General features: G+C 56.8%; 2 protein-coding genes across 8 annotated transcripts; both read right to left on the reverse strand.

The window, feature by feature from the left end:
* Nucleotides 1-10: 10 nt before the first annotated feature.
* Nucleotides 11-3,686, reverse strand: HSD3B7 (hydroxy-delta-5-steroid dehydrogenase, 3 beta- and steroid delta-isomerase 7). Of its 7 annotated transcripts, XM_073888112.1 has the most exons (8): nt 3,551-3,686; nt 3,242-3,436; nt 3,016-3,135; nt 2,648-2,803; nt 2,281-2,389; nt 1,879-1,978; nt 1,542-1,704; nt 11-1,045 (listed from the first exon to the last, which is right to left on the reverse strand). In XM_073888112.1, the coding sequence occupies exons 1-8, from the start codon at nt 3,669-3,671 to the stop codon at nt 630-632; spliced, it is 1,380 nt and encodes a 459-aa protein (XP_073744213.1). In that variant the 5' UTR covers nt 3,672-3,686; the 3' UTR covers nt 11-629. The 7 variants fall into 7 exon arrangements, with proteins under 7 accessions (XP_073744213.1, XP_073744216.1, XP_025709637.1 ...); XM_073888115.1 differs by lacking the exon at nt 3,242-3,436; XM_025853852.2 differs by lacking the exon at nt 3,242-3,436 and having other exon boundaries at nt 3,016-3,187.
* A 459-nt stretch (nt 3,687-4,145) lies between these two features.
* Nucleotides 4,146-25,481, reverse strand: SETD1A (SET domain containing 1A, histone lysine methyltransferase). Its single transcript, XM_025854103.2, is given in 19 exon segments — nt 4,146-4,941; nt 5,041-5,178; nt 6,759-6,878; nt 7,045-7,155; nt 7,265-7,437; nt 7,841-8,878; nt 14,468-14,809; nt 17,038-17,125; nt 17,270-17,427; nt 18,149-18,236; nt 18,366-18,542; nt 18,883-19,451; nt 19,454-19,667; nt 19,824-20,679; nt 20,971-21,200; nt 21,486-21,607; nt 22,736-23,006; nt 24,760-24,855; nt 25,075-25,481. Coding segments are annotated over 19 exon segments (5,115 nt in total). The 5' UTR covers nt 25,225-25,481; the 3' UTR covers nt 4,146-4,767.
* Nucleotides 25,482-27,000: the final 1,519 nt, after the last annotated feature.

Raw genomic sequence — 27,000 nt, forward strand, 5'->3', positions numbered from 1 at the left:
GGACACAGGCTTGGATAAGGAGCTTTAATCCAGGGCTCGGCCAGGTACAGCACAATATTGTAGGAACTAATTTGGGTGGAGTGGGCAGAAGAAGGAAAAATGCGCAGATCTGCTTAGGCTTCGCTGAAGAGGAAAGAGAGCTGTCTAAAGGTGATAAATATTTTTAAAAGAACAGGACTGTGACCCCCCAAGGAGGGCCAAAGGTGGTGGGAGGAGCCAGAAAGAATTTTCCCTCCGAATGGAGGCCTGAACCCAGGCCTGGACCTCAGAAGGCCAGCACGAAGCCCATGGAAGTCCTACCCACTTCCTGCTTGAAAGGCCAGAAATGGGACAGGGCAGCTGAGATCATCAGGGGGCATCGGGCATTCGCCCACCAGCCTTCAGGCCTGGGTTGAGAGTGAAGACACGCCTGTCCCAAAGTCCCGCCCTAGAATTTAGAGGCCCGAGGACGCAGACTCAAGGCTCGTGGATGCGACACGGGGAGAGCTGTAGGGACGGCTGGGCTGGCCCCAGACCCCCGCTCCAGCTCCAGACTGCAGCCTCCCCCCGCCGCCCCCCGTCCTGCCCCCCTCCCCCCAGGGTTTGAGGGCTCTGGACCCGGATGGATGCTCCAGGCCCTAGCTCCACCATCACTGGGCCGAACCCTCCATGGCCTGCACCCAGCGGATGGTGCGGGTCCGGCTGTCCTCCCACGAGAACAGGGGCTCGTAGCCGAAGTGGCGCTGAGCCTTGTCGGTGCTCACGGTGAAGGTGGTGTTGGCCACGGCCAGCGTGTAGGGGTTGAGCAGGGGCGCGTACAGAAGCAGCGGCCGCAGCAGCCACTGCAGGAGGGCATTGAGAGCAGCCAGGAGCATCAGCAGCCAGTAGGGCGCCAGCAGGCGGGTTTCCACCAGCCGCAGCCCGCAGGGGCCCAGGAACTCCATGTTGAAGTCCTCGTAGCTCTTATAGGGCGACTTGTCATAGCAGAAGTACACCTGGCCGCCCACGAGTGCCGCTCGCTGCTCCAGCTCCCGGGCCACCAGCACATGCATCCAGGCCACGTTGCCTGCCGGTGGGGGAAGGGAGGCGGCTGTGGCCCCGAGTGCCCCAGAGCCCCCGGACAGCCTCTCCCGGGCCGGCCGGTGTCCAAGCCGCCTCCCACCCCGGGCTTCGGGCTCACGTGCACGCGCCCACATAACTACAGCCCTTGTAAAGGCTGCTTTCTCCCCAGGCCCTGTAGCCACTTGCCCTCCTGGGCCAGCCTGGGTGGAGGCCACGTCTTCGGCTGCTCCCGTGCGGATGCTGCCCCTGGCCTCTCCTGGGGAAATGCAGCTCCCGTAACTGTGGTCCTGTCCTTGGCCGGGAACGTGTTTCTTACGTTCGCCTTCCCAGCTCACAGGGCTGCCACTTCCTCTGTGGTCGTGCAGGCGAGGCCCGCGCATCCGGCTACTCTGGCCCACGCGCGGCTCACCCTTTGCTGGCTGGGGGCGCACGCTGCCCACCCAGGACCACACGGGCCCTGCCCTGTTCTTAGCTTCCCCGCTGTGTGGCTGGGGCCTTACCCACATAGACCCGGCCATGCTCCACAGAGGCTGGGATGGCCCGGAAGAGCCGACCCCCCAGGCGAAGGCCCTGGTGGTAGAAGTCCCTCATGATCTGGTGGCCTTCGCCGTAGATGCCAGTGGGACGCAGGGCACACGTCACCAGGGGGAGCCCCCCACGGACCTGGGGGCGAAAGGCAGGCATGGCAAAGACCCAGGACCCAGCAGCCTGCCCTCTGGCCCGGCCTCCTCAAATTGGAGATGGAAAGGAGGTGCCCAGGGCAGGCTGCAGAGAAGTCCCGCTGGCACTGGCAGCCCTCCCCACCCCAGCTTCGTGTCTCTTCGCCTCCTGTCTCACCTCCCTTCCATTGGCTTCCAGGACCAGCCGCTCAGCTTGGGCCTTGCTGCAAGGATAGGGGTGTTTGTGGACTGCTTCATAGGGGGTGTCTTCATTGCCCCTAGTTGAGGGAGAGGGAAAATTCTTTTTTTTTTTTTTTAAGATTTTATTTATTCATTTGAGACACAGAGATACAGAGAGAGAGAGAGAGAGAGCATAAGCAGGGAGAGAGGCAGAGGGAGAAGCAGGCTCCCCACTGAGTAGGGAGCCCTACGTGGGGCTCGATCCCAGGACCCTGGGATCATGACCTGAGCTGAAGGGAGACACTTAACCATCTGAGCCACCCAGGTGCCCCGAGAGGGAAAATTCTTAATGCTGAGGGGAAATGGGGCTCCTAGAGTATTGACGGGAACCTCAGCTTACCGGTAGAAGGGGTGGCCTTTGATGTTGGGCCCCACAACTTCCATGCTGCTCGTGTAGACCAGGAACCGTGTTCCAGTCTGCACACAGGCCTCAATCACGTTCTTTGTGCCTGGGAGAGGTGGTGGGGAGGGGAAGGGTGGACCTGAGCTAAAACTTCCTTCCTCTCTGCATCTTTCCCACCCTGCATCTCAAATCTGGATGACGACCCCGGGCTTCCTTCCCCGGGTCCAGGGAAAACCACAGCGGGGCTGTGAGGGCCACTGGGGACCGCCATTCCGGGGGCAGGAGTGTCCAGAGGACAGGTTTTCACAGGAGAATCCCAGAAGTCAAGGTCAGAGAGGGGGTGGGGAACAAGCAGCCACCTCACCCTGCACGTTGACCTTGTGGATGGTCTCGGGGCTGGCCCGCCCAAACACATCCACCAGCCCAGCTGCGTGGATGACCACGTGGGCTCCAGCCACAGCCGCTGCCACCTCGTGGGCCTGGGTCACATCCCCCTGGATGGCAGTCACCTGCACGGGCCCTGGTAGGGATGGGGGCAGCCAGAGGCAGTGTCAGAGCTGGGGCCACCAGCCAGCTGCTGGACTCAGCCTACACCCTTAGGAGCCACATGTTCCCAAGGTGACTCATTCATCCCATTCATGTGCACTGGAAGATATAAACAGGCATCATCTTTTCCACCCCGGCCAGCCGAGTCCACCCAGCCCACCTCACGTCCCTCCCCACCACGGTCACCTGTCTTCAGCTCCTCCAGCCAGGGGCCCAGGTGCAGGTCAAAGACCCGCAGCTCTGAGAGCCGGGGTTCCCGCTGCAGAAGCATCCGCACCACATGCTCCCCCAGGAAGCCACAGCCACCTGTGACCAGGTACACCAAATTCCGGACCTCTGTGGACTCGGCCATGCCTGGCTGGGGAAGAGAACCCGAGCTGCCTGCCCCCGCCTAGCCGGTGCCGTGGCGCACCTGTTACCCCTAGCCGCGGCCTCTGGCGTGGTGGGCTGGAGCAGTGACGCCGGGCCCGAGCAGCTCCCGAACCTGCAGCCGGAGCTGCAGCAGCCAGGCTACCTGCCCTCTGACCCCGCCAACTGCAGCTCCTGAGAGAAGGCGGAGGGCCTGGCGTCTGGGAAGGGCTCAGGGGTTGAGCTGGAGGGGGTGGTTCTGGGACGAAAATGGAGGGCAGGAGGTATAGAGCTCAGGTAGAAAGCAGAGGGAGATGGGAAGGGCTGTGACTAGGGAAAGGGACCTCGGGGCCCTGGCATCACCTCGGCCTACCTGCAGCCACGCTCCCAGAATAACCAAACTGGCCCCCGGACGGGCCGTCTTCTGTCGACGCCCGGGCCAGCCGGCCAACACACCGTCCCCTTCCGCTTGCTCCTCCTCCCTCCTGGCCCATCCCAGGAACAGACACCAGCCCAGCCTCCACCCCTCCGTCCCCCGCACTCTTGCCATAGGGCGCCCCCTGGCGGCCACTCTGCACTCCGCAGGCAGCTTGTTCCAAGCAAAGAACTTTGGGAAGGGGGCTGGGGAAGACACAACCTGCTGGGTGGGCACTGAGGATGGAGCAGGTGCGGTAACCTCATTCCCATTGCATGACGTCAGTCCTCCCCTTTTGCTGGATTTCCCAGGATGCCAGAAGCCAAGCAGCAGCTGTGGTTCTGGGAAGGGAAGGAAGGCCAAACTTGGCCCAGCTCTGGCTGACCTTGGTGGGGGATTTCTGGATGACCATTCCAGCCTAATAGGTGGCCCAGAGCAACGGTGGTTGAGTCTGTACGTCTACCCGCCCCAAACTTCAGACCACCCATTTCCCCCTCTCTTCACCTGACCCCCATCCCCCACCTACACTTCCCCAAAGATACTGACCAAGCACTTTTGTACAATAAAGTTTAATCACAATTATAAAAATGTGGCGTTGGGTTTGCGCTATTAACATATGTACAATCCAGCCCAACAGGAAGGGCCCGCCCCCCACCATCCTGGCCTGAGGGAACAGGAGCTTCCAGACGCCAGGGTGGGAGGGTGACCCACAGGGTCTGGCAGGAACAGAAGATGAGGCAGGGTTCCAGGCACGGAGTCCCTAGGACTGGGGGCACAGGGCCCCCCCCCCAGGGGGAGAACATGGCCACTGCCCCTAGAGACCCCTAAACTGGGGAGGGGTGCACGCAGGGCACAAAGGGGAAGTCCCCATTAACACAAAGCAAGGGGGCTAGCAGCCCCCCAAGAACAGGATCTGTACAGGCCGGCACCCCAGGTTTCCACAGGAAACAGCTGCTGGCAGCTACAAAACATTTACAGCTTCTTCTCCGCAAAGAAAAAAAAGTTAGGGGGTGGGTGGGCAGGGGCGACGGGGCAGGCAGAAGTTGCCTCAAGGAACTGAGGCTCCCTCACTGGGCTCGGGGCCCCCCAACCCCGTATTTGGAGACGGGGGCAGGTGAGGCCTGCGGAGCCCCAAGGGGAATAAATAGGGGCGCGGGCACCAGTCCTGCCCCACCTCAGTTGAGGGAGCCTCGGCAGCTCTCGGTGCCGCACAGACACGGGATCTTGTTGTCCTCCAGCGGGAACTTGTAGTCATACGTGATCTCCTCGTCCACGCCAATGGGCTGCTTGGAGTAAATCACAATCTTCTTTTGGGACTCGATGGTGATCACCTTGGCATAGCAGTTGGGCTGCAGGAGCGGAGGGCAGTGTGAGCTGTGGCCCCTGCCCCAGGATTCCCGTCCCCCCCCCCCCTGCCCCCCGGCTGGGAAGCCCCCCACCCTGCGCACCGTGCAGCAGTGGTTGATGAACCTCGCCAGGTTGCCGCACTTAGTAGCATCGATGATGGTGTCGTGGTCCACCCGGAACAGGTAGCTGCTGCCGATGCCCTCCTGCACGTAGCGCTTCTCCCGCATGTCGGCCACCATCTGGTAGAACGGGGTGCCGCCACAGTCAGCTTCCGGCCAGACCAGGCCTGACCCCACCAGCCCCCATGAAGGGGCCCCGGACAGTCCCCAGCTACTACCCTGGGAGCCACATCGACCCGTCCTAGACCTGCAGCTCTTCCTCTGGCTCCCACCAACCCAAGGTGCTGACCGTCTGCTTCCAGGAGCCCCGTCTCTTAGGGTCCCACCCCCCGCCCTACCCCGGATACCTTTGGCTGCCATTCTGAGTCTCCCAAAGCGCACCTCAGGAAGTCTGCAGGGGTCAGTGGGCAGGAGCCCCCGCCTGGCCCACAGTGGGGCCAGGCCAGTTCCCGAGATGACAAGGCCATTTCAGGGGCTGAACCCTACTCATCTCTTCTCCCAGGACCCTCCCTCTCCCAAACAGGCACCCACGGGCTGCCACTCGGCGCCATCAGGGCCCACAGTCCTGTGCGAGGAGTGACTATTTCCCAGAAAATGGGACGCTCAATCCTCTGCTCTCTCTCCTTGGGTGATCTCACTCTCTTCCACAGCTTCAGCTGCCAGATAAGTGCTGGGGACTCCTCCCCAACTTCCATTTCCAGCCAAAATCCACCTCACTGGAGCTGCTGGGCGTCATCCTCTAGATGTCCCCGGGGCCCGGCAATGGCACGCGTCCCCAACTGGAACTCCGACCACACAGCTGCTCCTCCTCCTCACTGCCCACCTCGCTGGCAGCCCAAGCTACGTCCAGCTGCTCTGAGCAGCGCTGAGAAATGGCCTCACCTCCCCCCGGGGCCCCGCTCGCCAGAGCCAGCTCGTTGCCGGTGCTGCCAGCTGCCTTGGACCCACAGGCTCCTCTGTTACCTCGGCTGCCACTAGGCTGCCACTGCCTAGTCCGGGCCGCCCGGGCCTCTAAGGGATCCCTGTGACAGCGCCCCTGCCGGTCTTGGCCTCTGGCTATCCCCTTGAGCTGCAAAGCCCATTACTGCTGGGCGCTTGGCCATGGCCTCCCTCCCCGGCCAGCCGGCCGGCCCCAGCTCAACGCCACGGCTCCTAAGCTCCGCGGAATCCGGCCTCCACCAGCCTCTCTAACCTTCACCGCGGCCGCCAGCCCTGGTTTCTCCAACTAGCCATACTGACCACCTTGCCCTCCTAAGACTATCCTGTCTCGGCCTTTGCACATGCTGTCTGGCAACTGGGAGCACCCCTCCCCTCATCTGAGTCTGGGAGCTCATCGTCATCCTTCAGCTCCTGGCTTCCACATCACTGTGCGCCCATCGCTGCGGCCCCCCCTGAACTTCCCCTTCCCGACCGACCAAACGCCATCGTTCGGTGCAGTTCCTCGTGCAGCAGCCCCACTGAAATAGGAGGCCCTTAAAGTGAGAGAGAACACTGGTCTTGCTTCTTCCTGGATCATTAGCATCTAGCTTAGGAGTACCCATTACCAACTGCTGACGGAAGGAAGGAAATACAAAGAGGCAGGTTTCACCAACTACGTCTTGGAACCGGGAGGTCACGTGGGGCTTTACCCAGAGATGAGGTGGTTCTCATGCCAGTGTCCCGAGCTGCCATCTGACCAGGGGCTGGGTACAGGGCCTCACCTGGCGGATGTTCTGACCCACGTATTCGATGACCATCTCGTCGGCTGCAATGGGCTCCATGGCAAACAGACCCCACTCGTGGATCCGGCTGCGGCCGAACCGGAGCTTCTTCTTCCGGAACTAGAGGGCAGAAGGCAGACGGTGCTGCTCAGTGCCTCCCCTAACCTAACCCCTTGCCTTGGCCGCCCTCCTCCAAGGGGAAGAGCCTGCTTTTGGCCCCGTGCCTCCACGCCCACCCCCAGGAGACTTCGTGATGCCGCCCTCCCTCCGAGCCCCGGCTCCTCACCTTGAGCTGGTTCAGCTTCAGCAGATCACTGTCCATGATGGCAGAGGTGCCGATGGCGCTCAGCAGCCGCCGTTGCTCAGACCGGCGCTCCGAAAGCACGCGGTTAGTCCCCTGGGAGAAGGAGAACGGGGGTCGGGGGTGGGGTGGGGGGGGGAGGTAAGTGACAGGAGAAACCACGGGAAGAGATGCCAGGGGGCCAGGTGCCAGGGCAGGGCCTTACCTGAGTGTCCGCTCCTTCCAACTGCCGGGCCGAAACAGGGCACACATCCAGGTACCTGTCCTTTTCCTTCTTGCTGATGGGGTAATAGCCTTCACTGCGGGCTGAGCCTGTCTGGTGCTCACGGGGCCCGTCCTGGGGCCGCCGCTTACGTTTTGGAGTGCTCAGGTTGGTGAGTGCAGGGTGTTAAGGAAGAAAACGGGTTCTTCACTGGCCGGATCCCCGGGGGCCCCTCCCCTCTACCCCCCCAGTCCCAGCCCAAGGAAAGGGTGACTGACCTTAGCTGGAGGTCCCAAGCATTATTTAGCGTGAGAGGGACAGAAAGATGGAGAAAAGGAAGTCTCACACCTCACCTTTTCTGCCAGAAGAACTTTGGGAGGCAGAGAAGGGGCAGAAGGCAGAAAGAAAAGAATGGCCTGGAGGCCAGGTGAGAAATACCCAGGCTGGCCGTGGCAGAGAGCACCGAACAGGGAGGGAGATAAAGCCAGAGGCTAGCTGCAACCTGAGGGGGCCGCTGCCCCCCCCCACCGGGGCCTGCCCTCCTGTCCAGAGCAGGCCGGCCGCTAGGGCCCAGGATATTGGTGTGATGGACCCAGTGGGTGTCGTTAAGCCAGTCAGCCCCGCTTGTCTGCTGCAGCAGCCTCTCGTACGTGAGCCGCAGGTAGCCCATGTCCTCCAAGTCCAGGCCCGAGTTCCAAATGTCATACAAGATGGTCATCTGCTCAAACTCACTGCGGGGCTCGAAGGTGGGGGGCGGGGGGGGCGGGGGCGGCGGGGGCGGCCGCCTGCGCCGGGCATGGGAGCGGAGACTGCGCCTCCGCACGGCGCCCCCCCCGTCACTGCTGCTGCTGCCACTGCTCTCCGAGGACTCGGACTCCTCCTCCTCCTCCTCCTCCTCCTCCTCCTCCCCACCCTCCTCCTGCGGCGGCTGCCGCTGCGGCTGCGGCTGCTTCGGCTCCTCTGCCTCGGCCACCACCACCTCCGGGGCCTCCAGGACCTCATCCGCTGGGGAGCTGAAGAGGGCGGCCGGGGCAGGAACCGGCTCCAGGGGCCGAGGGGCCGGTGTGGAAGGCGGCGGCTTGACGGCCAAGGCGTAGTTGTGCTCCAGGAGGATGTGGCTGAGCAGGGGGCCCGCGCGCTCGGCCTCGTCCGACGTCTCTGTGGCCTCCGAGTCGTCGCGACGGGCCGGGGTCAGGGCCAAGTCGGCCAGCACCGCCAGGTCCACTTCTGTCCCTGGCTCAGCTTCCTCCTCCTCAGCAGAGCGGCCACGGCCTCCAGCCCGGCTGCGACCTCCTCGGGACACCTCCTCAGGCCAACTCTTGACCAGAGACGCATGGTCCAGGGGCAGGTTTCGAATGGTCCGCTCCACGGCCCGGGGGGCTTTGCGGGCGATGGGGCCAGAAGACTTGATCTGTGGAGGAGCGGCTGGGGGTGGCTCTGGCGCCGGCACCTCCTCCAGGGCAGAGAAGGAAACAGTTTTCCGGCGTTTCTTGGGTGGGGGCAGGAGGGGGATAGGAGAGGAGGGGCGCTCATCGGGCCGGGGGGCGAGGGCCGGGGGCCCCACCGGAGGCTCGGCGGGCAGCTGGGGCACACTGGGAGGCGGCTCCTCAGTGGAACCTGGGAAAGGAAGCACACAGGGAGAAGCAGAGGGTCAGCACTCGGGCCAGCTGTCATCAGAGGGGATTCCATGCAGGCAGGGCACCGGCCAGCCTCGCCGGGGAGGCCGCACGCAGGCTGCCGGCTCTCCTCCGCTTCGAGCAGACACTTGTCCTCGCTTGGCCAACAGAGCTGCCTCACGCCCGCCATGTCCTCGGCACCGTGGGCTCCCTTGGCGGGAGGAGATTCTGCACCTGCTCGTTCACAGAGTCGACAAACATTCACGGAGCACCAACTCCATGTCAGGCATGGGGAAAACAAGTCGAGCAAACACTTTCAAAACCCTCAACAGAGCTTACAGTCCAATGGGGACAATGACAGGAAACAAATGTATAGCCCAAACCGCACAGAGTCGAGATGGGGGCTCTAGAGAAACCAACGCTTAGGCTCCAGCCTTTTTACCAAGGCTGGCAGTGACTGAAATATGTCCAAAGACTAGGCACACAGGCCAAGACTATTTCTGCTGGCCGCACTGCATGATGGGGATGCAATTAACCCTCTCTGAATTAAAGTATGTTATTTCAACTACAATGTTCTCTGTTCAGTGATGTGAAAAAGATATAATATAAGCAGCTGAATCTTTGTATTAAAACACTGCATAAAATCTGTTTCCTCCCCACCACCTGCCAAGTAGCAGGAGGGTTTGCCAAAGTGGGGAGGGTTCAGGAAGACTCCCCTGAAGAAGTTGAGGGTGAAGTTGAGATCCCAAGGACAGGGGGATAGCCTGGGGAGGGGACACACTGTCTTGAGCAGGTGGTGTGATCTCTCTCCAGTCCCCTAGACAGGAAGCACATCCTCCCTCTGTCGGGATCCCCAAGTCTGTTGCTGAGTGTGGGGGTCTGAATACAGCTCAAGACGTACACCGACTTGTCCCTGGGGCAGACCCTGTCCTGTGGACTGACCCTCTCCGCCCCTAAGTTTCAGCCACCAGAACAGGCATGGCCTTTCAGACCTGCCTCTCCCTTCTTGCCTACTGGGAAAGCTCACATGCGGCTTTTAGCCCCAGCTCAATGCCATCTTTGTGAAGGCTACCCCAACTTCTCGAGACGATGGTAGTAACTTCCTCTCAGAACCAGAAGGCCGGTGGTGAGTCAAGTGCCAGGCTTCAGGGCGGAAGCAGACCGATAACTAGTATTTTGCACCAAGCACCAATCCAAGACTTTGATGTATGTTAACTACTCATTTCACTCCCCACAACCACCCCATGAGGTGGGTACTATTATTAAACCCAGCTTACCGATAAGGAAACTGAGGCAGAGAGAGATTGTTAATCGGCCCAAGGTCACACAGCTCACAAATGCCAGCATAAGATCTGCACCCCAGGCGGCCAGGGTTGAACTTCGAGCTCTCTTCAACTGCCCCATGCTGCTCTGGGCATCCCGCAGTGGGACTCGGTGGTTTCACGTCTGGCTCTAGCAACTCCCAGAACTAAAGGGCAGCCAGCTCCAGGCCAACCTGTGTCCATGACCTTAACAGACATTCACCAGCCAGGCACCCCGAGCAAGGCCCTCAGCCTGCTGTCTCCTGAGGCTCTGGAGAGCAGCTGGAGTCTCAGCCAGCAGTGAGCCACACTCTGAACCTAGTGAGGCGCCGGGTGCTCGCCCCAGGCCCTCCAGTTTCTCCAAGTCTCCTTCTCTCTGCTGTTCTGGGGCAGCCCTGCCTTTGATCCATCATCCCAACCGAGCCACTGTGCCCTCTGGAAGCCTGGCCCTTGAGGAGAACGAATTCCCCTCCTGGCTCAGCTGCTTCATACAGATTTCTTTCGCTTCCTGTTCTGAAAGAAACCTGGCCATGCTTTTCCTGTAGAGAGACAACTTTTGGGGTACCTGCCCAGTCTATACAACCCCCAGAAGCCAAGGTTTCTACAACATGACCTGCCCCACTCCCTGCCCCCAGCCAACATTAACTGATAACCTGACCCAAGCCAGGCCAACCAGAAACTTCCCTGAGAATAAGGATCTAAGATAGGAATGGGTTTCTCCGTAGGGGTGGACAGAAGCAGAGGAAGCCCATCTGCCGGAGAGGAATGAATCAGACCAGAAAACAGAAGAAAGGCAAGTCCCAAAAGGTGTCCAGGTCCCATCTTTGGGTTTCACCAGACAAGCCCTCTGTTGCCACTGGGCCACCTACCCTCTATCCAGCTGCATCCTTGGAACTCGAACATCCCCACTGTTCTCTAAAAGCCAAGGGACCTGCCTTAACCTTAGCCTCTCCCAACTCTGCCATCTACTTCCAGGACTGTTCACCCCGTTCTTCCTTCTCCAGTGCCTTCCTTCACTCATGCTCAGCTAGCCTTCCCTACTCACACACACGACCTTGGTAACCCCCGACGGCCCCACCCGGGACCTTAACCCTCTGACGCCCTGCCCTCTGATCACAGTTCCTCAGGTCCTTTCGGTTCACGCCACCGCACCTGTTCCATTTCCCACCTTGGGGCTCCCTCTAGCCTGTCACCCTTCTCCTAAATGAGCGACTCTCCTTCCTGTGCCTGCCCCCAGTGCCTGCCAGCAGGGCCCTCACTGTTTTCTCCTTTCACACCACTTTCCACAGCCTTCAGCCACCGCCGCCACCCTGGAGACCCCCAACCCTGACTTTGCCCAAACACCTGCATTTTCTCCTCCTTCACCCCTGACTCCCAGTCTCAGCAGGGCATCTGAGTCGCGAGCCCTGTCCATTTTCATCCTCACTCCTCACTCTCCTTCCCCATCCCCTTGTGCTCAGAAAATGCCCTTCCTTCCTACTACAGAGTGAAACAGGGTGTCCTTGAGCATGAAAGCCCACATCTCTCTGCCTCCCCAATTATGGGTGTATGTGCGTCAGGCCTAGAGGTCACCCGCCCACCCCCAGGTAGGCCACCCTGACAGGTGCTGCGCTCTCTCCCGGCCCGTCTACCTGTCCCGAATCTACGTGCTTATTTCACCTTTTTAGTTTTTGAAAAACTAACCCTCCGCCAACCCTGCATTCTCTTTCGTCTCTCTGATCCCAGCTGGGTGACCTCAAGCATCTCTCTAAGCCTCAAATTCCTCATCTGGAAAGCAGGAGTAACAGGGATGGTGTGCGGCCTGCATGAGGAAACAATCAGCAGGGTGCTAGGCCAAGAGCCCGGCACACAGGAAGCACTCAAGAAACGTTACCTAGTACACTTATCACGGCCTTTAGACTCTTCTTCAGAGTAGCCTAGCCTTCCACAAGCCTGGTCATCTCTGTCACCTGCCCTCACTCCTTTAACACCCCGTAAGTTGGCTCCAGTCTGACCCACTCTACCGAAAGTGATAAGGTCACCAGTGACCCCCTAACTGCCCAGTCCAACAGAAGCTCTTCCTATCTTAACAACCTCTCTTTCGGCCTGCTCATACATACCACTCCCTCCTTTGGAAGACTAAGCTGCCACATTTCCTTCCCATCTGACCTTCAGATCTGGCGATCCAACTGCCTGTTGGATGTTTCTTACCTGCAGGCCCCAAAGGCACATAGCAAAGTCAACCCCGAGGAAGCACATCAGCTTTCTTCCTAGTGCCGGTCCTCCTCCTCTCTTCCCTTTCCTGGGAAGTCATTTAACCAAGTGGTTCGTCTCCTCAATTTCTCTCAAATCCTCATCCCCACTTCTACTCCTTGCACCTCACTGTAACCGGCCCTGCTTTGGTTCATGTCCTTTGCTTAACCGGCATCTCTTCAAACACTCACATGGGTCGTCCTACCTCCTTCCTCACCCCTTCGGAATCCCCCCCTTCCTACCAGGATGATCCTTCTGCAGAAATGCAAAACTGACCACGCCCCACTCTTTCTACCTACCCTACTGAGAGTGATGCCCTCGATCACCAGCTCTCCTGGTACCCATGGACTTAGGAAAGGCCAGGAGAGGCATCTCGGGATTAATGAGAGCCTCGACTCCTCTTGTGAGGCCTGCACCAGAGCAGAGTGCAACAGCACCGGGAGGTCTTCATGTAGTTACTGCTCATCTCAGACCACAGATTCTCAGTAACATTCGAGAGAGATGTCTGGAGGGCCGCATGCATTTACGAAGCCTATCTTGAAAACTGACTCACTGATGCCATGCTAAGAACACCCTACTCCAAGTTACCGCCATTGCCTGCCTAACTTACTAACTGTAACAGCCTCCTAGCCTCCCCACACATACTCTGGCCCCTCTCCAAGTTCTCTCTGCACTGCATCTTTTTAAAACACAAATAAGATCATGTCACTCCTCTGCTGGCATTCCACTGCCCTCAAGATAAAGACCAAATTCCTAATGAGGCCGAGTCCTCTTGTACAGCCCTGTCCTTGCTCACCTCTCCAGTTTCAGCCATTCCAGCTTCCCCTCATTCCCCACCACCCGGAAGGCCTGTTTTATGTCTCCAACATGCTGTTTCCTCTGCCCTCAGGGCCTTTGCACATTCTAATCAAGCCCGGCTGTCTGCTCTGCCTTGATTTCAGTGCAAGGATGCTTCAGCAGGAAAGACCAGCAGAGACATCCCCACAGATGTGCTCAGGTTCTCAGAGAACCCTGTTCTTCTCTCTTACAGGGCTTATCAGTTTGCCATCACAGATTTTCTGAGGTATTTATTACTCAACTAACGGTCTCTCCCTATAGACCATAAGCTTCAGGAGAGTGAGAACAGGGCCTCTTGTGCCTACCACTGTACCCCATGCACCTGCCATTAAGTACATATGACCCTAGAACAACACAGGTTTGAACTGTGCAGGGCTGCTTACACACGCTTTTTCTGAGAAATACGGCTGAATATCGTAAACCTATCTTCCTTATGATTTTAAGGATTTTTTCTTCTCTAGCTTACTCTTTTTAAGAATACAGTACACGATATGCATAACATACAAAAAACGTGTTAACCGATTACTTACGTCATCAGTAAGGCTTCTGGTCAACAGCAGACTATTAACAGATAAGCTTTTGGGCAGTCAAAAGTTATAAGTGGATTTTCAACTGCACAGGGGGTTGGCGCCCCTAACCCCACATCGTTCAAGGGTCAACTGTACTCAGTAAATAAATATCCCCTGCCTGAATGAACAGGTCACTCAAAAGGATAAGTTATGTGTACGTGCTACAAAGTAACAAACTTACAAACGTACAAACCCACAAGGCAAACCAAAGGTAAAATTAACTTTCGAGCCAAAGCTGTTCACAGCTGTCTTCCACCTGTTTTGTCCATTTAGTCACCTGCTAGTACACACGGCACATTAAGGCAGAAGCTCAAAAAACTTAAGAGGGGGAACTTGTTAAATTGGAAATTTTCTCCTTAATTAACTTAGAAAGAGATTGTTCCGGGACAGGCGGGGGTCGGGAGGGGTGAGAGAGACCACTGCTGTCCTTGTTAGCCACGCACCCGCCCCTGGCAGCACCGTCTGAACGTGGCCGTAAATGTCTCCAAGGGAGGACTGACAGAAGATGGTGACTTCTGTCTGACTTGTATGCTTTCAAACAAAGTCACGTACTAGTACATCATTCACAAATGTGGACTGTTTTATGTCTGTTCTCACAAAGACAGATGCAAACATAAACAAAGACCAAATCACCGGCTTGGCACCACCTACCTGCAGGTCTTGCTGGAGACTTCTCCTGTTCAGGGAGGGGTGTGGCTGGGGAGCCTGCAACCTGCTCTGGCTCGGGCTCTTCCACGGGTGCTGGCAGGGGCGCGGGGACATCTCTGGGGGGAGGTGATGCTGGGGGTACAGCTGTTGGCCGCTCCTCTTCCTCTTCCTCTTCTGAGGAGGACTCAGATGATGAGGAGGACGATGAGGACGAGGAGGAGGAAGATGAGGAAGATGAGGAACTGGATGAGCTGCTGCTTTCGGAGTCCGACGTGCTATCATTTTCACCATCTGAGTCAGCATACAGAGAACATTTGGAGGACGAATCGCTTTCCCCGTCCTCGCCTGGAAATCCAGAAGGGGCAATCAGGCGAGGTGGGAACACCCCTTACTTGGCCAAGCCCTGGGTCCACTCACTGATTCACTACTATGGATAGGTTAGGCTCTGTGCCAGGTGCTGGCAAGTCCAACCATCAAGGAGTTGGATAAGTACACTGTTTGCTCACAGTGAGACCAGCTTCAGTATGAAAGACCAGGGGAGCAAGGCAAAGGGAAGTCCTGGATTCTGCCGAAGATCCAGTCAGAGGAGGGATCCCTGTGAGGGAGATGCTCAAGTCGAGAAGGACAAGTAGAAGGGCACTAGGAAGACAAGAGGACTAAACGGGGGCATCAGAGGTGAAGGGAGATGGGAGACCAGAGACCGCTAAGCGGTCTGCTTTAACTACCAAAGCTTTTCCCAAGGTGGGTCTTAGAGAAGCTGCCGGGGCGAGACTCATAAAAAGGAGTCCACATAAAATGAGCTTTAAAAGTGTTATATGCGTGGGGCGCCTGGGTGGCTCAGTTGGTTAAGCGTCTGCCTTCAGCTCAGGTCATGGTCCCAGGGTCCTGGGATGGAGCCCCGCATCGGGCTCCCTGCTCCTCAGAGAGCCTGCTTCTCCCTCTCCCTCTGCCTGCCGCTCCCCCTGCTTGTGCTGTCAAATAAATAAATAAGGGCGCCTGGGTGGCTCAGATGGTTAAGCGTCTGCCTCCGGCTCAGGTCATGATCCCAGGGTCCTGGGATCGAGTCCCGCATGGGAGCCTGCTTCTCCCTCTGCTTCTCTCTCTCTCTCTCCCTCTGTCTCTCATAAATAAAATCTTCAAAAAAAAAAATAAATAAATAATCTTAAAAAAAAAAAAGGTGTTCTATGCTCTATGCCTCTGGGAAATGGCAATATGTTGGAAGAACTTCATAAGAAATTAAGAATTTTGAAATGTCTGAGGAACACAAGTGAATGAATTTATTTTTTATTTTTATTTTCTTAAAAACTTATTTGATACAAGCAGATGAATTTAGAATAGATGGTGGTGGTGGCCTGCGATGGGTCTGGAGGATGGCGAGATGGAGCTCAACAGATAAACAGGAGCTAGGTTATAAACGGCCCAAAATATTGGGCTGAGGAGTCATCTTCTAGAAAATAGGGAGCTAGAAATAGACTTTATGGAGGGAAGTCACAGTGTCAGGTGTGCACTGGAGGGAAGAGAATTCCGACTGGAAAATGGAGTGAATGGAGGAGGAAGGATGGAACCAAAGACAGGGAAATCAGTCAACACAGCTGCAGAAGACTCTAAGTGAGAAAGACAGGCCCCAGGAACAGAGAAGGCAACAAATCCCAGAAACACTGAGACGGTGAAATGGACAGAAAGCGGTGACCAAGTGGATGTGTGGCAGTCTCCCCACTTAGAGCAGGTGACCCCACCCTCTGCCTTCCTGAAAAGACAGCCTCTCAGATCATCATTCTCCCCATCTGGCCTCTGCTGAAATGGCACCTCTCAGAGGTGCTCCTTCTCCAAGATATCTAGAACAGCCCATCTTTCCCCAGCTCCCCCACCCGTTACTCTCTACCCCAGTAACCTAGTTTCTCTTCTTTAAACTACGCATCTGTCTATCCAAGGTACTATTTGTTCATTTGTCAAGTCTCCTCCTCCCCTCCAATCGATCCCAAGTTCCATAAAAGATGTGTCCCCAATACCTAGAACAGTGCCTGGTACCGAGTAGGGGCTCAACAGCTAGCTCTGAAGAAATGAAGGAGAAGCAAGACTAAACCATGTGCCCCAGACTCGATGGATGTGGACGGACAAACAGGTGTCCAACTGAAGAGCGGAGTTGTGTCTGGTGATGGCAGCCGGGGGAGAGGAGACGAAGGGGCGCGCGGCTCAGCGGCCGGGCCTTCAAAGACGAGCAGTGCTCAAAGGCAGAAAGGCACAGTCCGGTAGTACCAGGGGGCAGCAGGAGAACTCAGACCCCTCATCTTGAGGGGCTAGGAAAATAAGTTAGTTCTGCTGGGTTGTCATCAGGCGAGAGCCATGTGTCAGCACAGCAGCTAAGCAGAAGGGAGTGGTCTGGGTGTCGGAGTTACTGTTTACAATGGGCCAAGGGTTCCAAAAGATGGGGCTGAAAGACAGCTGCTTTGGGGAAGAGCAAAGGAGGCCAAAACATCCAACACTAAGTTTCTGTGGACTCAGGGAAAGGCTAGACAGGCAGCGGAACCCCTTCTTCCCCACGCCAGAACTCGACCATCCTGTCTGTAACTTACCATCTGACGCCTCAGTCTCCTTCTTTGCAGTGTCCATGGCTTCCTCACGTTCTTCATCTTCTTCATCTTCCTCATCCTCCTCCTCCTCCTTAAAGAAAAGGACAAATAGGAACTAACAAGAAAAGGACAGCTGTCCTCCAGGAGGCCACTGCTACCTGGGCTCCAGGCCAGAGAGGAGGCAGCTATGGGGATGGGAAATCTTGGCAGGGAGCGGGCGCCAATGGCCCCTCACCTTCTCTGAGGAGGACTCCTGGGATGCCTCCTCCCCCTCACTGTCCAGAGCAAAGGACTTGCGGTGCTTGCCCTGGGTCTTGCTTCGCTCTTCGTCTCGCTTTGGGGGCTTGGTCCCCGCACGTCCGGGCTCTCCGGCCTCCTTGTCCCGCTCAGGGTCTAGGCGCAGTTGAGTGGCAGTTATAGGGCCATCTACCAACAGCAGAACGGTTCCCGTCCCCTGGCCTGAAAGGAGCTTTGCACACACCCTTGATCTTCCTGATGGTCCGACCAGACAGACCTCACTTTACAGACAAGAAGCTGAAGCTCAACAGAGAAATACAAAAACCCCAGAGCTACCTAGCATTTTCTATAGTTTAACCACACCGCACCCGCTTCACCTTTTGTCCTTTTTTGGGGTGGAAGAGGGAATGGACTTGTTACGCCTGCCCCAAGAAAACAGCACTAAGCCAATGGTTCTCCAGGGAAGCCAATCGAACTCAGTAAGGAAGTTGCCTAGCCACGTAAGCCATCAACCCACAGCTCAGACCTAGGCAAACTGGAAGGAAGGTAGAAGGGCTTAAGCATTAGATGGGAAACCAGGGTAAGCGACCTGTTTAACCTTGAAACCCTAGCATTCTAGATGTTAAAGCTACCATTTCTATCTTACAGGGGAACTATGAAATACAGGAACCTTCAACGACAGAGAAGAACCACAACCAGGACCCAGGAATAACCTATCTTAAGCTCCTCACACCTCTCCACACTGCTTTAACTCCGTAGCGAAACCTCTACTTGGCCACTTGCCCTCAGACACCTTCCCCCTTTCTCACTGCTTCCTGCATTCCTATCAGAAGCTAGTACCTTTCCCCTTTCTGCTCCCACCTGACCTCCCACTCACCATCTTCATCTTCCTCAGCTGGAGTGGAAGGACGGGGCCTCTTTTCCTCACTGGCCTCTGAAATTTCTGAAGGCTCTTTTCGCTTCACCTGGGGCGTAGGAAGAGATGGGGCCTGTTTTGAACTCAAACACTCACAGATCCCAACCACCCCTACCTACCCCAAGGAAGGGAGGTCCCCAGCCCGCCCTCTCCTCCGGGAAACACCAGTTCTGGGTACCTTGAAAGAAGGCAGCCGCAGGGCCCCTCGCAGCCCTGACCCAAAGGCGAAGGCCTCGATGCCCGTGGTCCCCCCACTCTTGGCCCAGTCTACGAGGGACAGCAGGCCCGGCTCTTTGAGTTTTGTCTTCTCTTTATCCTCCTCCTTGGCTTGCTGTTTGGCCGCGTTCTGGAATGGCTGCAGGCAGTAGGGGGACTGAGCCCCAGAACCCAGGCGCTCCCTCCTGCCTCCTGCCTGAGAACTACTCCCAGGTCCCAGGAATACAGAAATGCATCTACTCACTCCTCTATTTGACACAGATCTATGCCACACCTCCCCTGCACCAGCCCTGTACAGGCATTTTCTCCAAACTCCGCTCATTTAGTCCGCCCACCTTACAAAACATCTATTATTATTCCCATTCTACAAACAAAAACTTTGACGATCAACTCAGAGATTTAAGGAGGCTCGTAAGCCAGAAATCTACTTTCTCCAATGGAGTCCCAAGGTTTCCCCAGTCCCAGGCACTGCCCCTCACCTTGGCCTTCTCTTCTTTGCTCTCCCACCACTGGTCAAAAGCTCCAAAGGCCACATTCTCCACCATCTTGCGGTTGAGGTCTCGCTGCATGATGCTCTTCATCTCTTGGACAAGGGTGGCCAACACCCGTCCCACGGTGCCTGCTGATGGTAGGGCCTTGCCCTCCGCCAGCTCTGCCTCCTCCCTGGGAGGTAGCCGGGCCTCTTCTCCCGAGATCGAGGAGGAGGGCAGGGGCTCGGCTGCCATGGGCAAAGGCAGGTGGTAGGCCTCCCGGGAGTAGGCCCCTCGGCCTTCTTGCCCTTGTGTGTACAGAGCATAGGGTAAGCCATAGGCTGCCTCTTGGGGGGGTGGGAATGGCAGGAAGGCCTCCCCGAAGGCTCCACCGGGGGGACCAGCTGAGGCAGCAGTCAATCCCTTGCCCTGCCGCAGCTGGTGAAGCCGCGTTAACATCTGGGTCTGCATCTGGAAGGACATGGGCATCCCTCCCCACTGAGCCCCAAGTCGATCCATGAGCTCTAGGGAGTTCACAAAGTCATAAATGTGGGGGGGGGGGGGGGGGGGGGGGGGGACTCGGGGGGTGGTGGCCCATCAGGGCGCGGTGGGAGGAGGTAGGCAGGCTGGTGGGGAGGATAACCAAGGGGCAGGGAAGCCAAGTAGGGAGGGGGAGGAGGAGGCGGAGGAGGAGGAGGTGGAGGCTGCTGGGGGGGTGTTGGGGCCGGAGGGGGTGAGCCGCCCCTGTCATCATCGGAGATCTCCATGTCCTCTCCAGAAGAGCATGGAGAAGCCTGTAGGGGTGCAGAGAAGGGTCACAGAAAGCTTCTGTCTATTTCCTGGGCTTTTCCTCAAACCCATTCTCTTGCCTAATTCCCTTCCCTGCCCCGCTGGGCCCAACCCTGCCTCCCGGATCCCAGGCACCTCTGCTGGCTGACCCCCAACCTCACCTGGTTCTGTCCGTTGGCCTTGGGAGACTCCCGGGTAGCCCCCGGTTCCCCACTCCCTGTAGGTGCCACATCCTCAAAATTAGCTGGGGCTGGAGGAGGCGTGCAAGGTCCGTGACCTGACCCAGAAGGCACCTCGCTCCCTGTGTCTCTAGACCCAGGGCCCGTGGTGCTGTTCTCTTCCTCCTCCTCCGTGTCGGAGGCCAGGAACGAAAACTTGGAGCGCTGCTCCTTCAGCAACATCTCAATGCGGGAATCCAGGCTGCTATGCTGAGCGAAGGGCACGCTCTCGTTGGTGGTCTCCGGGGCCGGGGAGCCGGAGCGGGCAGGTGAAGCTGGGCGGGGGGAGGTCCGCGCTTCTTCTCTCTCAGGGCTGGGCCCCCCCCCACCCCCGCCTCCACCCGGTTCTGGAGGCTCCGGGGGTGGGGCTTCCGGGGCAGGAGGCCGGTAGTCCTGGTCAGCGGGCCGGCTGGGCTCAGGGGGCAAGTAGGAGGTGTAGGAAGGCGGGAAGCGCTCGGCTGCGTTTTCAGCAAAAGATGCCCCGGGGGGCTCCTCCCGAGTCGCCCGGCGGGGAGGGTAGGAAGCATGGCGTTGGTAGCGGTTCCAGCTCTCGTAATACGCTGGGTAGTTCGAGTCAGTCCCACGGAAATGAGAGGACGACGACGAGGACGACGACGACGACGAGGACGACGACGAGGACGAGGACGACGAGGCCGAGGCTGAGGCCGTGGCTGCAGTCGTGGCCGAGGCGGCGGCGGACGTGGTCGTGGGGGCTGAAGATGTGGAGAAATGGCGGCGGGAGAAGGAATCCTGGTAGCTGTTCTCCGAGCGCCGGGGCTTGAAGGAGGTTGAAGTGGTGCTGGAGAGAAAGCGCAGGAGTTAACTGGGTTCAGCTCTGTAGGACCAAACCCTCGTGTCCCGGCTCTCAGGACCCAAAGCCCCTGAGTCAACGCCCCCAAAGGAAGATCTAAACGCTGCTGGGTTTCTAGCTATAGACAGTGAGTTCCCCGAGGACAGGGATTTGCTGGCTGAATCCAAAGAGAAACCAGGACACGTGACTCCCAACTCCCTTTGAGAGCGACTCCAGGTTTCTTCTTCCTAGTGGCAACTCCCAGAATCGGGGGGGTCCCAGAGGGTGTTCACTCTGCACCTGCTGGAGTAGGCAGAGTCCTGAGAGTAGGGGGTGCTGCCCCGAGATGTGTAAGGGGTTCCTTGGGAGGACTGAGGGGTGAATTGGCCAAAGGAAGATGGGGTGTCTTGTCGGCTGCTGGAGAAGCTTGTGTCCTGGGAGCAAGGGGTGCCGTTGCCAGGTGTGCTCACACCGGCGGTGCCGGCCGGGTAGGCAGCCGTGTCAGACGAGGAGCGGCGGCGGGATTCAGTCTGGACGGCAAAAGTAGAGCAAGGAGAAAAGAAGAGATCAAGTGCCATGTGACAGCTCGCCCTTCCCCAAACCACGAACCCCAATTCCCTGTCTTTTGAAAGCATCTCGGCATCTTTTTTTTTTTTTTTTCCTCTTAACATATATTGCATTATTTGAGCGTCTCAGCAGCTCTTCTTGGCTCTTGCTATCCTTACCGGGGAAGTCCAAAACCTTCCAAATACTGTTCCTGGCACCCAAGCACTGTGCCCAGGTGGTGAGGGCCACGGCAACCACGAGCTACTTACTGCCTCAGCAGCTGCACCAGAGCCCTGGAACTTCTCACTCAGGGCCTTGCCCCCCGTGGGCACTGTCTGAGGGGTGTAGGAGCCGTTGACTATCAGTTCATAGTACTTCATTCGCTGTTGTCCTGGAGGGAGGAATATGGGAACCATCAGAGTCAGATAGAGAAAACTCCTCCTTCCTGAGTTGTTTTTCCCATTTCTTTCTCAGACCTCAAGTTTCCTACAATTTCTTGGAGTCCCGGATTCAGGGATTTCAGTTACCTTACCTCTATCTTTGGGAGCTTCTATCTCATCTCTACCTAACGATGCTATAAACGACATGCCGAAAGACACTTCGCTGCTTATAAATAAACACCTCTACTGATATTACTAAGTTGGATGATCACCAGGAGAGAGAAGCATCAGTACCCCTATTTTATAAGCTCAAAGAAAATTGACCTGCACAAAGTCACAAAGTTGGTCAGTGGCAGACTGGAATTCAAACCCAGGTCGTCTGATGCTAGATCCCACCATGCTCTTCATCCTACAAACTAAAGGTTGCAAAATGGCAGCCTGAGGGCTAAATCCAGGCCACAGCTGTCTTATTTGCCCTACAAAATCACTTAAAAAAATTGGGGGGAGGGGGTTGCAGCATTTAAAAACCCTGAGATTTCACATAAAAACCAGGATTTCTGACTTAATAACAAAACATTACTTGGCAACATTAGTCTTCATTCCCACTTGCAAACTGGCTAATGCCAACTAACAGCTGTCTCCTTTCGATGGCACGGTACTCTACAGACCCCCCGCCCCCCCGGCCACAGTCCCTCGCTCCTCCCTACTGCCTCTTAACACAGAACCCCAGGCTGCTTCACTCATCTATACAGGTCCCAAATTCTCGATCCAAAATTTCAAAACCCCAAGAAACTCCAGACCAAGCATTTTTTGGAATTTGATCTCAAAATCTGATCTGAGCTGAGGTAATTTACTAGTTCTTATTGATAATACCTAGCGTGACCCTTCCTAGATTTTCTTACAAATACAGTCATGTGCTAGACTATAAGATGCTACCTAACCTTCTCAAATATCACACAGACAGAAAACACATAAAAGCCATAATTCCTCTGTAAAATTCTAATTTCAGAAACACACCTGGCCCCAAGAGTTTCAGCTGAGGAATCATGAACCTGACCGTGCGCCTGGCCCCAACAGGCATTTGCACGTGCAGTCTCTGCTGGAGCTCAACCTTAGGCAGCAGGCAAGAGAGCCCTCACCTTTGATGTCGAGCTGGGCATGGATGATGTTGCCCATGACGGAGGTAAGGTGGAGGTTTTTGACCGTTTCCTTGGCTCCCCGAGTGCTAGTGAAGAGCACGCGGGCCAGGCCCAGGTGCTTGCGAGTACGGGGGTGAAGAAGGATCTCTACCTCTTCCACCTCACCGTACTTTCGGCACATATCCTTCAGGAAGGTCTCCCGCACATTGTCATTCAGTCTTGCGAAAGTCACTTCCTTCAGTGGGATCTGTCCGATATAGAACTCATCGAGCTGTGGAGAGGACAGGAGTCTTGAGTCTGGGGTCTCAATACTGACCACGGTGCCTTTGTCCTTTGGGAAACTTGGTCCAAAGAGAGAAGACCGGGGAACACAGGCAAAGAAACGGGGGAAAGGGCCCCAGCATGCGCAACGTGAGACCGACCCCCCTCTGCTCTGAGTTCTCATCACCGAATAACGCAAGAACCAAGAAAAGAAACGTAGAAGTGAGAAATAATCATACGTGGAAGAAACTAATTGTAGGGAATAACTCACTAGTTTAGCTTTTGCCACGGACTGGGCACTAGGAATACAAAGATGAAAAAAAAAAAAGATTCCTGTTCAGAAAAGCAGATCAGACACAGAGTCACAAAAGGACACAAATGTCAGCGTAAGTGTAGACAGGGTGTCTGGGAGACCAGCAAAGGAGTGGAGGCAGGGAAGAATTCATAAAGATGGTGTCATTCCTATTTGGCTTTTTGGGTAGCAAGAGTTCACCAGATGACAAGGACTTGTAGGACACAGAACTATAAAATAACTTGGCATTTTCTAGAAGCTGCAAAACGTACGGTAGAGTGGAACACAGGTGTGGCAGATGAGGCTTGGCCAGATCAATAATCATATGTGCCAATGCACAAAACATGGACTTGGCAACGAAAGTAATGTAAGAGTAAAATAAAAAAGACAAATGGCAGAGTGGAACATGAAATGGGAGAAGAGAACAGAGGCAAGGAAACCCGGTAAAATGAATATAAGAATATGCATTTAAAAAAAAACAGCAATGAAATAAGAAAATTAAGATTAAAAAGAAAATGGGTTTAGGAAAGAGTCAGCAGCACTTGGTAACAGATTATGTAATAAAGGGGAGGACAATCAAAAGATGACTCCCAGGTTTCCAGTTTGTGCAACTGAATAGATGGTTTTACCGCTCATCAGTAAAAGGGAAATGGAAGGGAAAGCGGGATTAAGGAGTAAAGATAACTTGTTTTCGGTCTCTTGAGTCGGCTATGTCTGTGGGGCCTCCAGATGAAGCTGTCCCTCTATCAGGGCATACAAGTCTGGAGTTCAAGAGACTGATTTTGGCTGGAAACAGAAATTTGGAAGTCACCAATGTTTCAGTTACACTCAAAATTGTGAGCATGAAAAAGACTGTCCGGGGAGAATATACAAAGCGAAAAAAAAATGGACTGAGAGTACCTTACAAATGATTTATTTAAAAAGGAAGGAGAGTAAAGAATTAGTGAAGGAAACTGAGAACCATCAGTTTTTGAGGGCCAGTCCAAGGCCTGATGAGTATCCTGCCTAGACAGGGAAATAGGAATCTTCTGAGGAAACAAGATGGAGGATCAAGTGACCAAACAAGGGGTAAGGAGCAAAGGACTCCCAAGGATGGAGTCCCTGGCCTTGTCACTCCCCTCAATTGTTGAGAAACTGGGGTACCACACCAGGGCACTGTCATGCTGTGCATTTTCTAGGAGTACACAGTGACGGGTACAGCAACTAAATGTGCCTTCACGTCATCCTTCAAGGAGTCAGCACCCCTGCTTGGAACACCTCACCTATACCTTTCCAGAAGATAAACACAACTCTTCTCCAGAACAACTCAGTCTCACAGCCTCAGAGACTGTAAGATCTGATTATGATCCCTTCATAGAAAAGCCCCTTCCCCCTTTTATTAGCTTACCTTGAAACTAAACTACCAGGATGGATCCTCCACACAACCCCCCCCCCCAAGGGCCACCACACCCAGAGTCTAGCAGATACATACCTTAAACTTAGGGACTGGGAGGGAAAAGTCTCTGTTTTTGGACCTGACGTGGCAACGGGGGTCTTGGAGGTCTTCCACTGGTATATACTTCGAGTCCTAGGAAGGAAAGCAGGAACAGAGAGACAGCTCAAGGTGAAAAAGCCATGCTGTTGAGCTTTAGGAAGCGCGTTTGGAGCTCCGCGTGCAAAAGAGCAGGGTTCTGGTTGCCCACTTTTAAGAAGGCAGGCTATGGGCATGGGAGCTCAGGGTGCTCGAGAGGTAACAGAGAAGAATGGGGCCCCGAGTTCGCTAACTGGCAAGGCCCGGGGCACTCACGTTGACACTGAAGTGGACTCCATCGTAGCGGTACACCTTTTGAGAAGGCCTGCGCAAGGCAGGGTCCAAGGCAGGATCCACGATGAGCTTGTAGTTCCGCCACTGGAAGCTCGGGGCTTTCTGCCCATCTCCCCCACCTTCCTGATCCATCTTTGCTCATTTACACTGTTAGGAAAGAGGAATACGCACGGGGCTTCAGGATTTAGGCCTGACTCCCTTGCTGCCCCTCACCGACTAGCCCAGACTTCAGGTCCTCTCATCACCCCAGTTTCCACACCTCACCATGACCCGTGACTCCCCCAGATTTCCCCCCAAGTACCCTCTTTCACCACAACACCCCATTCTCTCTCCACCTCCCAACTCTCCCCTCAGGCCCCCAGGCCCATCTCGCGCCCCCTTACCTTCCCGCTCTGCCTAGCGCGCGCCCCACTTGGCCTCTGAGCAAGACCCCTCCCCCGCCCCCTGGCAGGCCCCGCCCCCTCCCGCCTCCTCACCGGCCAGCGGCCCGGGCCAAGCCCGGCTCTCGCTCCCACACACCCGCTCGCGTCCCCGCGCCCCGATCCTCTGGCCAAGAGGTGGCACCTCTTCGGGGCGTTGGAAACACCGCGAGACCGAGCCCGAGACCCGGCTTCGGCCCCGAATCCGGGCGGGGGGGTGGGGGAAACGCGCGCCGCTGCCCTCTCCTCCCGCCCCGGCGCGATCGGCCCCCCCATCTCCGCGCACGCGCGGCGAGGCCTCACTCACCCGCTCGTGGCGAGCGGCTCCCCCTCCCCCCACCCCGCGCGGCACCTCAGCGGCGCGAGGCGGCGGCGGCGGCGGCGGCAGCGCGAGACCCGGCCCCGCAGCGGTGGCGGCGGCGGCGCCCCCCCACCACCACCTCCCCGGCGCGCGCACCAAACACCACCGCCACCTGCGCGAGGCCCAGCGGGCACAGCGTCTACATTCGCACTTTCGCCACGGGTGCCGCCAGGAGATCCACGGGGCCGAGGAGAGCGGCTTCGCCTCGGCCGGCGCCCTTTAAGGCTCGAGAGGTGCGGCCCAGGGAGCCTGGAGATTGGCCGCATTCCCCGGAGAGTGGGCTTCACCACGACTATCCAGCTGCTTTGGCCTGGGGTCCTTGACGAATCGGCGGCGACGGAAGCAGCGACTAATCCCTGAGGAAAAAGGGGGCGGGGCGGAGGGGAGGAGGCCAGCCAGAGCTGGGGAGATTTGGGTGGCGCGTTGAACAGACGCAGATTCGTCAGGCGGGCGGGGCGAATCGGTGGACGGGATGCGCGCTCCTTCTCTCCTCTTTCCTGCCTCTTCCTCGCGCGGCCAAAGACCTAAAAGGCTGCAGATTCGCCACAGGTCCTGGCCTCACTGTCGCCTCCCTTCACCCGCCTTGCTGGAGTCAAGAAGATAATGCCTGGTTAGCCAAGCCCTGTTGGCAGAGTTGGCCACTTTTTCTGGATCTTTCTTAGTAGCGCAGCTTAGGGGATGCCCAATTCCGACCCTGGGGAAATGGCTACGGCCCAAAGCAGCTCTCGGAGTACCATGACAATTTTCGGCCGCGTATAGAGAGGCCCAAGTAAATCTGAGGAAGAGCGGGCCAGGCGAATCGGCGGACCCTCCTGTGGGCGGGGCCAAGGCGCGGCGCGCAGAGGGCGTGGCCAGGGCGTGTAAAGCCCGGCGTCGCGGGGGCGCTTCCTGTAGGACCCACCGAAACCGTGCGGGCTGGGAGGGGCGCCCAGGAGGTGGAAAAATACAACCAACAGTGGTGACTCAGGCCGTTTGCCTGGCGTCGCACATAATGCGGGGAAGGTTTTCCTGTCGCCATCCCCCTTGGGCCTCTAGCTGTTTAAGATGCCCATTTGACAGACTGGGAGACTGAGGCCTGCAGAAGGTGCCGCGTTTTACCTGTACTCGACCCAACATTCGTGATTCAAT

Source organism: Callorhinus ursinus, unplaced genomic scaffold, assembly GCF_003265705.2.
Source record: "Callorhinus ursinus isolate GAN/ISIS: 27379988/994484 unplaced genomic scaffold, GSC_fseal_2.0 scaffold87, whole genome shotgun sequence".
Lineage (NCBI taxonomy): Eukaryota > Metazoa > Chordata > Mammalia > Carnivora > Otariidae > Callorhinus > Callorhinus ursinus.